We start from the raw sequence: 14,909 nt of genomic DNA, 5'->3' as shown, positions 1-14,909 counted from the left end.
TTAATTTAAAATGCTGACGTCATCATATAGTGGGTATATTTCTAAGTACGGATATCCAAACATACCTTAACAATCTCTCCTCCGTCCACCTCCATTAACTTCTTTAGGTTGTTTTTAATATTCTGGAAGTTCGAACGCCAATTCAACAAGCCTAACAGGTCAACTAGGAGAAAAGAGCACAAACCGTAAACATTAGACAGCAATTAGAAAGGGCAGTATCCAGACCATTGCTGGATACAGCTGCAGAACTCTCTAGAAAAGACAATGGCTCTTAATGGTGGCCAATATACCTTACGTATTCCATTAATTTACTGTGATCCACCTAAATCAGAGAAAAGCTTTGTGGTCTTCTTTTACTTGTAAAAGATTTTTTAAAAATGAACCACTAATGTTCATGACCATAAAACAATACCTGAACAGAACTCATGTTTTGCAAATAATGACGTCACAGCCCCACAGCCAATGCCTAAAACACTCCCTTTTAAATATGTTTATTTGTAAGTAATCTTCCTCCCTCTAATTTGCTGCACTGCTTAATTTCTCCCTTGCCACTATGTGTGTCTGTAGATTCCAAGGGAAAAAGGGAACTTATACACATGCACTAGTGCTTTTAAATGTCACACCCATATTGTGGAGCAGACTTTATTATTCCCATTTTTGAGATGAGGAAACTGAGGCTTTGTGAAACTGAATTCCTCGCTTTAGGTCACACAACCTCTAGGAAGTGGTAGGAATGGAATCCAATTATAAATTCATCTGATTCCAAAAAAATCATGTCATTGCTACTCTGCCATATTGCCTCCCCAGAGTTCTGCAGAGAAACAGACAAGCAAACCAGATAAGTTGCTATTTCAAAGGAAGGCAGAACAGATTCATGGCCCCGTTGAGTAAGTCTGGAACAAAAATCTTGAGATGACTTCGCATTTAAAACATAGACTTTTGAATTTTTAAGCCACTTGCAGCTTTAATGAATGTTGGCTACCAAAGTGTCCTGTGGAAATATAGCAGGCATCTGGTCTGTTACTATTTTGTTTAAGACATCAAGTTACTATTAACATTAACAGAGCTTTATCTAGTAAAAGAAGCAACATGTAATTTTCAATCAATGGACTTGTATAAATCCTATATATAAAAGCCCAGCGACCAAATGGCAGAATGACCAGTTGCTATGACACATGCTGACCAACAAGGTGCAAATGCTCAACACAGGAGCTGCCCCCTGGTGGTCAGTGTGCTCCCACAGCGGGCTGATCCCCACAGGAATCCCATGCACCGGGCCTCTAGTATGTGTGTGTGTGTGTGTGTGTGTGTGTATACACACACACACACACACTATATATATATATATATATATATATATATATATAGTGTGAATATATGTATTCAACTATATATATATAGTTGAAACCATATACTGTTCATTACAATAGTCACTCTGCTTCACTGGTGTTTGTTTTATTGGCTTGCATATTGTTTAATATCTTGGAAGTTCCCAAAACACAGTGCCTAGAGACACTGCACAAGGCCTGTCAGCTGTCAACAGAATAAGGTCCTAGTAATACGCATGGAAGGCAGTAAGGCTGCACCTTTGGTCCTGTTGTCACATCTCCCACCTTTCGCTCTGTATGCCTCACCCCCCACACTGTGGCATGCTCTGAAATAGCTCCATGACTTTGCATATATTCTTCTCTTTTTCTGAAATGTACACAATGTACATTACAAAACACTATGTATTTGCAAGCTCCTACTTAAATTTATTTTTTTAGCCGAAACCGGTTTGGCTCAATGGATAGAGCATCGGCTTGGGGACTGAAGGGTCCCGGGTTCGATTCCGGTCAAGGGCATGTACCTTGGTTGCAGGCATATCCCCAGTAGGGAGTGTGCAAGAGGCAGCTGATCGATGACTCTCTCTCATCGATGTTTCTAACTCTCTCTCTCCCTTCCTCTCTGTACAAAATCAATAAAATATATTTAAATAAATAAATAAATAAATAAATTTCTTTTTTTAATGCTCTTTATTTTAACATGTTTTTATTTATTTCAGATAGAGGAAGGGAGAGAGTGGGATAGACACATCAAGGATGAGAGAGAATCACTGATTGGTTGCCTCCTGCATGTACCCTATGTGGGAATCAAGCCGGAAACCCCAGGGATGTGCTCTGACTGGGAATTAAACTGTGACCTTCTGTTCCACCTGGTCAACCACTGAGCCACACTAGCCAAGCTCTTTAAATTTCATGGCCCATCTCAATCTCTATTCCCTCTGGGAAGAACTTCCTAATCATTCTCTAATATTGGCACTCTTTCCTACATATATCCATATCCATAACCATAAAATAACAAATAAAAGACACTCTTGGTATCTCTCTCTTCCCATAGACTTGAGCCATTTGAGGGCAGGAATCATATTGCTTTTATTCTTATACACCACCATGCTGCTATGTACCTAGTAAGTGTTCAATGCATGCATGATGAAAGACTGAATAAGCAGATGAATGAAAAGAGAACCCTGAGGAAGCTAGTTTAATTTATTTATTCATTCATTCAGTATGTAATAACAGGATTGTGCTAGGCCTGCCATTAGGCACTATCCTCTCCCATCTTCCCATCTCCACTGTGGTCACAGGCTACTCAATTGGATCACTCCATCTACATTTCACTCCACTCACCACTGCCTGAGAAAAAGGGCTTACACACTCGTCACCCAGAAGTTTCACAAAGTTGCAAAGAACCCATTGACCAGCCTGGAAGTTTACTCCCTAAACATATTGGCATGCCATGTCACCACTCATGTTAGAAATCCATTTGGCATCTGGTGAATCACAGGTCTTGGGCCTAGGAAAGTGGTGGCACTGTGTTATGGATAGCCCTGAACTAGCTGTGTTTACGCAACCCATACAGGTTGATGTATATAGCTCTAGCTAATGTTCATTGCTGCATAACATAAATACACCACAATTATCTACTCATTCCACTGCCAGTAAACGTTTGTGTTGTTTCTAATTTTTTCTGTTACAAACAATTCTGCTATGAACATTCTCATGTCTCTTCTGGACCAGGTGCAGTAGCTTCTCTGAGATACAGAACTGGAGTGGAATTTCTGGATCATCAAGAATGACCATCCCCAACTGTACTAGGTATTACCAAATGTCCAAAGTTGTCCCAATTTCCATCCTCAAGAAAAGTATGTAAGAATTCTGGATACTCTACATTACAATCCCAGAATTTAGGATAGTGAATACCTTTGGGAGAGGATCAGAAACCATAACATTTACTGAAAAAAAACACACAAAACTGTTGGCCTTGGAGTTATTATCTATTTTTAGATCCAAGACCACCACTTATGATCTTAGGCACAATATTGTAGCACTTTGACTCACTTTTCTGGTCAGTAAACTGAGGTTACCAATGGGAATACTGGGTCTCCATGTGCTAGGGGTTTGGGTGACTGTGAACAGCTGGCACAAACCTGAAACCTCTTTTCCCTTTCCTGGAACAGCAAATGTTTTCTCACCCTCCACCTGGGCCCAGCAACAAGTAATTCATGTAAACCGGTCTGTTCTTGCTTTGAAAAAATAAAGAGCCAACAAGCTCTGCCTGAACAAGGGCCTGTGGCTTTTCACCTTCTGAGTCTGAGTAGTCCTGCTCTGGCTAGTAAGACATGCCTTTGTCAGGGTCTGTGTGAAAGCACAGCCACCCTCCGGATCAGGAAATGCTCTGAGATTGGTGGCTTATTAATATCCTCCAGCGTCTTCTTTCTCAGAACAAATTCCATTGGTTCTTTATCTCGTACATCAAATTAGAGGAAAACCAATGCATGAGCAACCCACAGTCATTACCAGTCCCTACACCTACCATTCTGTGTGAGCTTCGTGGAGCAGATGAGGGTGGCAATCTGGAAACTGTCTTTGGTGCTCTCCTTGGTGGCGGCGAAGCTGGCCTGGGTTTTGGATGCTTGCAGCTCCTTTTCTTCCATCTCTGCCTTGGTCCCAGGCAGGGTCAGATAGAACTTCGCGTCTTCCATTTTCTTGTTATCTCCCTGGAAAGGCAGCATGTCAGGAAGACCAAAGGAAGGCACCACCTCTCACACACCAATGAAGACGGTGCCTTTCTGGCATGAGAAATGAGGTTTCATCAAATTAAGCCCAGGTCCCTTCCAACTCCGAGAATGGCAGCACTTCTCAGGGTGCGAGCCCAGACTCAAAACTGAACAAACATGGAATAAGTTGTGAACTACACTAAGAATAGCCTAGGTGTCTGCTATCTACGCTAATAAAAGAGTAAGATGCAAATTGACCATACCTCTGCAATGCCCACCAGCCAATCAGGAATGGATATGCAAATTAACCCAACAAAGATGGTGGATTAATTTGCATATGCAGGCACTGAGCAGCCAGGATCGGGGAAGGAAGCTTGCATCGTTGCCATGGCAACAATGCAGGCGTTCTGCACTGCCCCAGCCACTCTAGGCCTCTGAGCAGCATGGGAAGGCGAAAAGGCAGCTCAGGGCTGGAGCAAATAGGTGGCTCCGACCAGAGTGCAGGCAGTGCCAGCAGCCAGGGAAAGGAAGGCCCATTCTTGAATGAATGTTCGTGCATCAGTTCGTGCATTGGGCCTCTAGTAAATACAAAAATAAATAATAAATAAGCTTGGAACTTATTATCTTGAACCTCTAAATTAGGGGTGTCGAACTCAATCAGAGAAGGGGCCAAAATCTAAAATCCAGCCTAAATCGCGGGCCGAATGGTTTACTGAACAGTCATAAACTGACAATGTCATAAACTGACAGCGGAGTGCAGTGATGACAGCGCGGTGCGGGCCACATTGCAAGGCCTGGCGGGCTGGATTTGGCCCACGGGCCTTGTGTTTGACATATGTGCTCTAAATGGTCACAATTATGCACCATGGAATTGACTGGGGTTCACTGGGAAGAAACATCTTGCCCTGCCTTCCCAAACTATCTATGAACTAATTATAATGATTAAGAACACTACAGATCAGGTGGGTACATCTCAAAAAAGCTGCCAACCCTATCATACTGTTGGATGGGACGAGATCTTCTGGCATCTACTCTCCACTCTAAAATCTCAGAAGATGCGATAGCTCTGCAGCAGTTAGAAGACAATAGGGAAGGAAATGATGCTCAATACCAGAGAAATGGTGCCTGGCTCCTACTGATATGAAAAACACACCCTAGCACCCTAACCACGCCCAACAGTGCAACCGTCTACACGCCACGCAGGGTGACCCAAAGGCAGGCGGACAGCCAGGAGCGCCACGTGCGGGAGAGGGAGACTAATACCGCACTCACTCTCTCTAGAAAGAGGAGGGGAGACCACACAGCCAGGGGGATGTAGCCTTTGGGATTCTAGACTTAAAGGCGCAAACACACGCAGGTCTAGAGAAGTTTTGTTTGCTTTTTAATCCTCACTGGATGAGGATATTTTTTCCATTGATTCTAGAGAGAGTGGGAGGGAGCGGGGAAGGGGAGAGAGGGAGAGAGAAACACAGATGTGACAGAGACACATCGGTTGGTTGCCTCTCAATGCACCTCGACCCAGGGGCAGGGATCGGACCTGCAACCCAGGTACAAGCCCTTGGCAGGGAATTGAACTGGAGACCCTCCTGTGAGCAGGCCGAGATGCTCTAACCACTGAAGCATGCTGGCCAGGACTAGGGAAATTTTGGATGTGTACAGGTATACGTCTGAAAGGAGCCTTCAGAACCAATTTCAGAAGGAGGAAACACTTCCTCAGTGACTTCTGAGGCCCATTCTGTGTACCACCTTATACACCACCAGGTCGTGCCTCCCGTCCTGCAGGGTGGTGCCGTCCGCCTTCATCAGCTTCACGAAGGCCACCCCAAATGCTCGCTCCGATCGATCTCTGGCTGAAAAGACAGAAGCAGCGAGTCTGAGCAGTGCAGAGAGGTGGGCAGGAAGTGAGGGCTATGACGGCCGGCCTCACATGTTGCTCTGGGGTGTGATGTCCAATCATGCCATCAGCAGCCCAGTTCAGCAAGTGACCATCACTCAGTGCGTGTCACAGGCTTCTTCCAGGAAGTATTCCCCGCACCGAAATCTTCTGGTCCCTCCAATATGCTCCCCTCCCTACGTTTACAGGTGAATGAGGCCAGCAACCCCTAGGTGATCTCAATCAGAAATGTGGGTGTGGACACCGACGCCGCCCCTATGTCAGCTCCATGTACTGATTACCCCTGGAACCTGTGCCACTCTTCCCATCCCCTCTGTTCCCACCTAAGTTCAGGCCACCCCCACCTCTTCCCTCTATTTCTACAACGGTTATCCATTCTCCTTTCGAGGACCGTTTGGGCTATGGCCAACATGTTAATATTAATAAAGCTGCTTTAAACATGTACCAAACCACCACCCACCGCCTGTAACACACCCTTTAATGGCTCCTCCTTCGTGATGTGGCTCCAGCCCACCTGGCTCCCCCGCTCCTGGCAGTGTTTAACCTCTCTGTGCAGTTTCTTTATACATAAATGTGGATTAAAGTAGTATGTGCTTTATCAGATTATTATGCATATAAACAAGGTGGTGTGTAGATGGAGCTTTACTGAGTGTCTGGTACAAACTACAGCTGGATAAAGGCCATGCATAGAACAGTGGTTCTCAACCTTCCTAATACCGAAATCCTTTATTTATTTACACACACACCCCGCCCCCCCGAGATCCTTTAATACAGTTCCTCATGTTATGGGGACCCAAACATTAAATTATTTTCATTGCTACTTCATAACTGTAATTTTGCTACTGTTATGAATCGTAATGTAAATATCTGTGTTTTCCAATGATCTTGGGCAATCCTACTAGCGGTTCTCAACCTGTGGGTCACGAACTGCTGCTGTAGAGCCTAAGACCATCGGAAAACACAGACATTTACATTACGATTCATAACAGTAGCAAAATTACAGTTATGAAGTAGCAACGAAAATAATTTTATGGTTCGGCGTCACCACAACATGAGGAACTGTATTAAAGGGCCGCGGCATTAGAAAGGTTGAGAACCACTGGCGTAGAGCCATATGGAATTGCTGATCTTTGACCATTTGACATTGACTGACCAAGTAACAATCTCATGTTGTGCAACCTGAAATTATGATTGCTCCCCCTGCTCCCACATTCGGCTCTACGGTGCTCACTCTGGTTTTCAGGCACTTTTCTGCACTGTCACTCTCTGTTGGGCTAACTTCTACTCCCCTTCAGGCCTCAACTACGCTGTAGGAAATCTCAGGCATGAATCCCCTAATGGGCAAGGTGCCAGGCTCCCTGTTCCCCACAGCTCGATGCTGCTGTGGACGTATTCCTCCTCTGAATGCAGTCTCTTCTTCTCTCACTCACTTTCCTAACCTGCCCAGAGAGAGGCCCTTCAGAGCAGTGGCCCTGGCCTGCAGTCTGGTATGTAGATGGCTCGACTACATCCAGTTTGAAATAAAAAATTGCATTTGTATGTGCTAAATGAGAACAAGATCCTTGTGGAAATTTTGTGATTAATCTACAAACAATCAATTTTCTTCTCTGTTCACACTTAAGGGCAGCCTTTGCATTTATCTATAATCGAAGACTTGAAATGAGGAAAGTAGTCATTTGGGGAGACTGGAATAGATTAAATAGTTTTATATTAAAAGTTTTCTTGCTGCAGGACTTTTCAACAACACACAACGAGACTGTCTTAGAGGGAGGTGAGTTATAGCACTTCCTATTCCTGCGGACTGTGAAACATTTTGGGGGAATTCTGATACAAAATAATAATAGATCTTAGAAGCCCAGAAAAATTCTTTTTCTTTTTTCTGATTTCAAAGCACCAATGAGTTCTGAAATGAAGATGCCAAGTATCTTGCTCTCCAGGCCAATGCAAGCCGCCAGGCAAGAGCAAGTATGTTTCATATGGGGATGACCCAGACCTCCTGGTACTTACATTCCTGAGAGGATCGGTGTCGGAAGGTAAACCGTATGTGGCAGTGAGTAACCTCTTCGATGGCAATGGATACCTGCATAATAAGAAGAAATCAATAGCACACACACATATATATTACTTTGTTCTCATAGCTCGTTTTATGGAGTCAGGCTGAGTTTAAGAGTCCTGTCCCTGCACTAATTCCTATAACCTGAGATTTGGCGGGAGGTTTCATTCAAAGGAGTTTAGCTATTTTCAAGCCAGAAGACCCTCAGGAGAAGATCATCTTTGCTGCTTATGGAAGATCCTGAGAATGGAGATATTCCACTTTTCTAGTGTTTTCTTGTTTGAAACAGGAAATAATTCAGAGAAAAAAACATTAGCACTTTGAGGTTCATATAGGACCTTTCAGATTTCAAGATGTATGTTTATATGGTAATAATTCGGGTCTATCATAGAAGGAAAAAAGACAAGGAAGATTTTACTGCTCATATGAAGATGGGGGACAGGAAAAACGGAAGTATGAGACAATGAAAAGAGCAGAGAACTTATGCAAATGGTTAAAAATAAATCTGGGCACGATTTACGATGGAGTACTTACTATACAAGTACCGAAAATTACACTTCTGAGTAACTGTAACGCTTCGAGATAAAGTAGTTTTTAAGAGCATGGTATAGATTTGTATAAACAGCATAACTGAAAACACCTCAAGTATATGAAATTGCGGGCAATAGTTACTTCTGAATGGAGATATTAACGCAAATGTGTATTTCCCGTGCTATCTGTGGAGAACTCAGAACACGTGGGCAATCAGAAAGAGCACCAAAGCAGCTTCAGGGCCTGGGAATCAGCATATTCTCCGAGTCGCAGGCACCTCCTCAGAAGGGCCTTACAGCGCGGGATGTTTCCGTCACAGGGCTAGCAAGAGGCTCTCAGAAGATGACTGAGCGGAGAAGCACGCTGGCATTTGTAAGATACGTATTTAAACTGAAAAGAGGCCCAGAAAACTTGGGTAGCGGCCAAGAAGCAAACAAAGTTAGGCAACTGCTGGCAGAGTGGGCGAGTTCCCATTTGGGTTTGTACCATTTTGGCAGCTTATTGTATCATTACAACAGGCTCTCTATTCAAATTCCTACCCATTAATGAAGGAGCGTATCATTCAAGAAATCTGACTCGTATGCAGAATTGTAATGAGCAGTCCATTTCTTATTGCACACCGTAGGCAACCCATCTAAAACTTCCAGATAAGGGAGGGACGGTTGGTAGGTAAAAGGAAGAAAGGAATGTGAACCAGCTTCATTACGATAGGCGTGCCATCCTCACCTTGACAGTCTCATACCAGCAGGGTTGTTTGACTTGGTAATAGACCACTGATTTGTACTCCGAAATGCCTTCGTATCCAGCGCCGGGATGAAGTGCTTTCTTTGGATGGAGAGAAAAAGTTAGGAGACAATGTTACTAGAACAATAAAAGAACCCTGTACACTGTACAGCATTCATGAGCCCTGCGAGTGGCCAGCGTAGGCCTGACACTGGCACCCACAAGCTGATTCCATTTGGGGTTGAAAAGTAGAGTAAGAATGAGTTTCTGCAACCCTACCTGAGGGTCTAAATGTGCTTATCACTAAGGGACCCAGCACCGTCCTAACACTCCTCTTTGCTGCAACATTGGTTCTCCTCCCCTCACTGCCCCAAGACATACACTCTTTTCTTCCCTCTCCTTCCTGGGAGCGGAGGCCTACGAGCTGACCGGCAGCTGTGAGCACACGCTGTGCATGGCTGTGAGGGCCCGTGACTCTGCTTTGAGGACCGGGTGTGTAGGCACAGCATGTTCACTGAAACTCAAGGCTGTCTCTTCCGAGTAATGAACCTCTTGGCTCAGTAAACCAGGCTTCAATGGGGCACTGCCCAGCTGGTCAGCAAAGCCGTGGAATGACCGACTCGGAGAAGATGTGTAGTTGAACTCACGGGCTAAGGGCTCTATTGAGACCACAGATAAACCACTCCCACAGCACTCTGCTCGTGCCATGACACAGAACACCGTCACGTAGTGGACTGTTTCCTTCAAAGACTCTAACACCCAGGGGAGGGGACAGGGCTGTGTGTCTCGCTGTCTCTCAGGTGCCTGTGCAGAGAGGCACACAGGGAGCCGAGGGAGCTGGCAGTTCGAGTCTTGGATTCCAAAGCAGGTAACTAAGGTTCAGACAGAGAAGCCAGATGCCAGCTGCGACAAAGAAGCCTCTTGCCTATCTCCTTCTCTCCCGTGTCTTCTCCATTTGGGCAGCCGGAACTCTGGTTGGAGAGCCAGGATACCTGAACCCATTCCCAGCTCCATCCCTCCCTCCTGTGTTTCCCTGAGAAGATACGGATACTTTGTGGGCTGCAGTTTCCTGATACCATCATAGCTGACCTCTAACTATGACTCTAATATGGGTAGAGGTCAGCTACCAGTTGGAAGCTCCCTCATCGGTGTGTCTGCGGCTCCCCACTGGCCTGGGGAGGAGAAGTGCCTCCCAGTGCCTCCTGGGCACACGCCCCTGCGCCCAAGCCCCCCGGGAACTTGGCCTGGAAGGGGCCACACAGTCTGGCAATGCTGAAGAGCTTCTGCAGCAGAAGTATGTACATGAAATCAGTGGTGGCTTGAGATGTTTCTTAGCTCAGGAGAAATATAAACGTTAAGAGTCTCAATGGTTTTCTTACTAAAACTGGTCAAGGCTAATCACGAATTTAACAGGTTTCATATTTTTTTCCTTATGAAAAACCAAATGCACCCTAATGTGGAGAACAATCAACTCCAGGCAGGACATCTCTGGTTACTGTAAAGAAGTGGGGGGAAGGAGACTTCTGTAATGCTTTCAACAATAAAGACAAATTTAAAAAAGAGAGGGAGAGGAACGAATGAGTGATGGTAGAGCATTTCTGGGCCGCGGTGCGTACCTCCAAGGTATTGCCCTCCTCGTCACACACAGACATGGTCACCTCCACGTTCTTAGGCGTCTTCTTTTTCCCTTTGTCAAACTCCCCGTGGATCAGGGTGACGTAAATGTCATTCCGAACATCTCCTATAACATGACAACCGTCCTGTGAATGGTGCTGAGAGAATCACTTTCAAGTTTTCTGATAGACAAACTCTAAGTAAACTAGGAATGGCCAGCCAGGTCTGACTCTAGAGTGAGCTACTGTGTTCTAGCTCAGATTGGCCAGAGTCAGAGAGGCAGTCTATTAAAAAAAGAACTGGTGTTGCCTCGGAAGTGGGGGGTAGTCTTATACAGAGAATACAGGCCTAAACCTATGTTTTAACTGTAAAATTAGGGGGTCGTCTTATACGCCTAAAAATACGGTACTCACAGAGCACTTTTTCTACGTACTGTTCTCTTCCCATTACTCCATTCTACCTCTCCACACATGCCCAAGTGTCTCTGAAGTGTGTTTTTAAAGAATGAACTCTTTTCATTAGCAGTCTTCATTCTATTTAATAACTGCCGTCTAATAAAGTACATGGTGTATTTTATTGGCATATAGTGTCATGGTTTTTAAATAGTGCCTTCAAGAGTGTGGTCTTATTTTATGTTATATATCCTCTCTAATAAAAGAGAAACATGCAAATTGACCATACCTTCACCACACCCACAAGCCATGCCCACCGGCCAATCAGGGCTTGTACCCAAATTAATCCAACCAAGATGGTGGTAAATTTGCATATCCAGGCCAGAGAGAAGACTGAAGACAGCGTGGAAAGAAGCCAAGCACTGCAGAAGAGAGCAAAGCTGTGGAGAAGCAAGCAAGCAGGGAGGGAGGGAAGCAGGCAGGGCAGCAGAAAGCCCTATTATTGCAGGAATCTTCCTGCAAGGATCCTCTAGTATTCTATATAAGTGAGATATATAGATTTATCAATTTCAGAGAGGGAGGCAGAGGGAGAGGTAGAAACATCAATGATGAGAGAAAAGCATTGATTGGTTACCTCCCACATGCTCCCCCACTAGGGATTGAGTTGCCCTTGACCAGAATCGAATCAGGGACCCTTCAGTCAGTCTGTAGGCTGACACTCTATCCACTGAGCCAAACTGGCTAGGGCAAGAGTGTGATATTTTATTTATTTATTTATCTATGTATTTATTTATTTTACATTTATACCTCAGTGCCAATGAGTTGGCATTTTTTTTCACTTTTTTTTTTTAATATATTTTATTGATTTTGTACAGAGAGGAAGGCAGAGAGATAGAGAGTTAGAAACATCGATGAGAGAGAGTCATCGATCAGCTGCCTCTTGCACACCCCCTACTGGGGATATGCCCACAACCAAGGTACATGCCCTTGACCGGAATCGAACCCGGGATCCTTCAGTCCCCAAGCCGACGCTCTATCCATTGAGCCAAACTGGTCTTGGCCACTTTTTTATTTATTTATTAAGGTATTATATGTGTATATATCTTACCATTGCCCCCCCCCCCCACTCCCATATGAGTATTTTAATGTATCTGAAATAATGAAAGCTAATATTTATCAAGTGCTTACTACGTACCAAGCACGGTTCAAAGTATGTAATATTGCCCTAGCTGGTTTGGCTCCGTGGATAGAGCATTGGCCTGAAGACTGAGGGTCCTGGGTTTGATTCCAGTCAAGGCCATGTATCTTGGTTGCAGGCTCGATCCCTGGCCATGATCAGGCGCAGGCAGGAGGTAAGCAATCGATGTTTCTCTCTCCCTCTCTCTGTCTTTACCTATCCCTTCCACTCTCTCTAAAAGTCAATGGGAAAATATCCTCAGGAAAGGATTAACAAAAAAATAAAAATATACCAAGTGTCTTATGCAATAATTTATTTAATGCACATAATAACCTGATGAGGTAGACACTATTTCTGAAAGCCTATCAAATACTTTATGTTTATGTAAGTCAGCTTAATCGTTTTTACTGATATCAGAATAATTTCTGCTTGTCATATTTTTGGGTAACTAGCACAAAAATTTTTAAATGAATTAATTAGTAAATGTGTAGCCCTCCTCCCCGCAATGAAGACAAAATTTAAATGTTATTTAAGACACAGAAATGAAACCTGGAATGTCTAGTTCTTGGGTGGAAAGACAGTATTATAAAAATGACCCCAACATCTGTACTACATGAACTGCCCCCCAGGGTAAAAATAAAATCCTGGAGGACTACAAGAAAATCGAGGTGCATATTTACAACACATCATTTTCATGGCTTCTCTGATGGAAAAAACATTAAGATATTGCTAACAACTGGTGAGGGTGAAGAAAAAGGGGCTTATTTATATATTACAGTTTGAAATCTTAATTGACATTATTCTTGGTCAGTAGAGAAGTTGACAGTTTGTGTCAAAAGCCTTAACTGACACGGCAACTTCACTGGTAATATTTATTTCAAAGTATTAAAAATGTGGGCCTTGCCCAGCTGGTTTCTCAGTGGTTAGAGCTTCTGCCCACGAACTGAACTGTCTTGGGTTTGATTTTAGTCAAGGCTTAGTCTTAGGCCCGGTCGGGAGGCAACCAATCCATGTGTCTCTCTCTGTGTCTCTCCCCTTCCCTTCCACTCTCTCTAAAAATATCAATGGAAAAAATATCCTCAGATGAAGATTAACAAAAAAAAAAAATGTGGGTCATGATTATTATTAGGATATTCATTGTGATATTGCTCATGAAAGTGAACACTTGGAAAGTACCTCAGTTTCCAACAATAAAGCAGCTGGTAGAATAAATGATGGTACCAACAGACAATATTCATTTAAAGTACTGACTGAGGACCTACTCTGTACCAAGTACTGTACTGAATGTGGGAAGATGATGGGGAGAGGTGTACGAACCTCACTCTCAATCAGCTCATCCTATATAATACAGGGCTAATATGCAAATAGGCCAAATGGTGGAACAACTGGTTGCTATGATGCACACTGACCACCAGGGGGCAGATGCTCAACACAGGAGCTGACCCCTGGTGGTCAGTTCGCTCCCACAGGGGTAGAGCCGCTCAGCCAGAAGCCAGGCTCACAGCCTCTTCAGCAGCACTAAGGATGTCCATCTACCAGACATCCCCTGAGGGCTGCCAGACTGAGAGGGTGCAAGCCAGGCTGAGGGATCTCCCCCTGCTCCTCCCCAGTGTACAAGTTTTGTGCATTGGGCCTCCAGTTGTCAGATAATCACAGGATGAAATGCATCACCACAAGTCAGGGAACTGGCCAGGCTCTGTGAAAGCATAACCCTAAGTTCCAACCTTGTTGGGAGCATAGAGGCATCTTCCTTTGAGCTGACATTGGTGGGATGAGAGTGAGAGAGAGCATGTGCGAAGGCCCAGAGGTAGCAGACCTATGATGAAGTATTCCCAATGGGAGGTGGGGTCTGGTGTGAGATGAGGCTACAGAGACAGGCAGGAGACATGTCTCCCTAAGCTTGCAGGCTAAACTAAGAATTGGTGCCTTCATCTTAAACATAAACAGAAGTCATCAAAATGTTTTCAGCATGGGAGGAGGGAACAAAATTAGGTGAGCTTTCATAAAAGCTGATCGTGCTGCAGCGCGGAGAAGAGGAAATGAAGTAAGAGCAAGCAGAAACAGGGAAACCAGCTAGGAAGGGATGGCAGTTGTCCAGGGAAGAGATGACAGTAGCTACCACTCAGGTAGTGGCAATGGAGACAGAGAGAAAGGCTGTGGCTTTTAAAAATATATATTTTTATTGATTTCAGAGGAGGGAGAGGGAGAGAGAGATAGAAACATTAACGATGAGAGAGAATCATTGATCAGCTGCCTGTAAGTCCCACACTGGGGATCCAGCCCACAATCTGGGCATGTGCCCTGACCAATAATTGAATCAGTGACCTCCTGGTTCATAGGTTAATGCTCAACCACTGAGCCATGCGGGCTGGGCAAGGTTGTGGACTTAACAGGCCTTTTAAAGGTAAAACTGGCAGGTCTTGTCCAGGAACTTTGAGTGAGGTGTAAAGAAAAGGGAGGAGAGGGGTGGAGAGTGACTTTCAGAC

General features: G+C 44.4%; 1 protein-coding gene across 1 annotated transcript in view; it reads right to left on the bottom strand.

The window, feature by feature from the left end:
* Positions 1–14,909, bottom strand: part of DOCK5 (dedicator of cytokinesis 5) — a 191,311-nt gene that overhangs the window by 63,315 nt on the left and 113,087 nt on the right. Inside the window, exons 14-19 of the mRNA XM_084884799.1 lie at positions 10,857–10,981; positions 9,244–9,342; positions 7,941–8,013; positions 5,786–5,889; positions 3,856–4,039; positions 66–163 (exon numbers count right to left, since the gene is read on the bottom strand). Coding sequence (XP_084740925.1) covers positions 66–163; positions 3,856–4,039; positions 5,786–5,889; positions 7,941–8,013; positions 9,244–9,342; positions 10,857–10,981 — 683 coding nt within the window. The remainder of the gene's footprint in view (positions 1–65; positions 164–3,855; positions 4,040–5,785; positions 5,890–7,940; positions 8,014–9,243; positions 9,343–10,856; positions 10,982–14,909) is intronic.

This window comes from Pipistrellus hanaki (genome assembly GCF_964339955.1).
Source record: "Pipistrellus hanaki genome assembly, chromosome: 5".
Lineage (NCBI taxonomy): Eukaryota > Metazoa > Chordata > Mammalia > Chiroptera > Vespertilionidae > Pipistrellus > Pipistrellus hanaki.
This window is presented reverse-complemented; position numbering and strand designations above follow the sequence as displayed.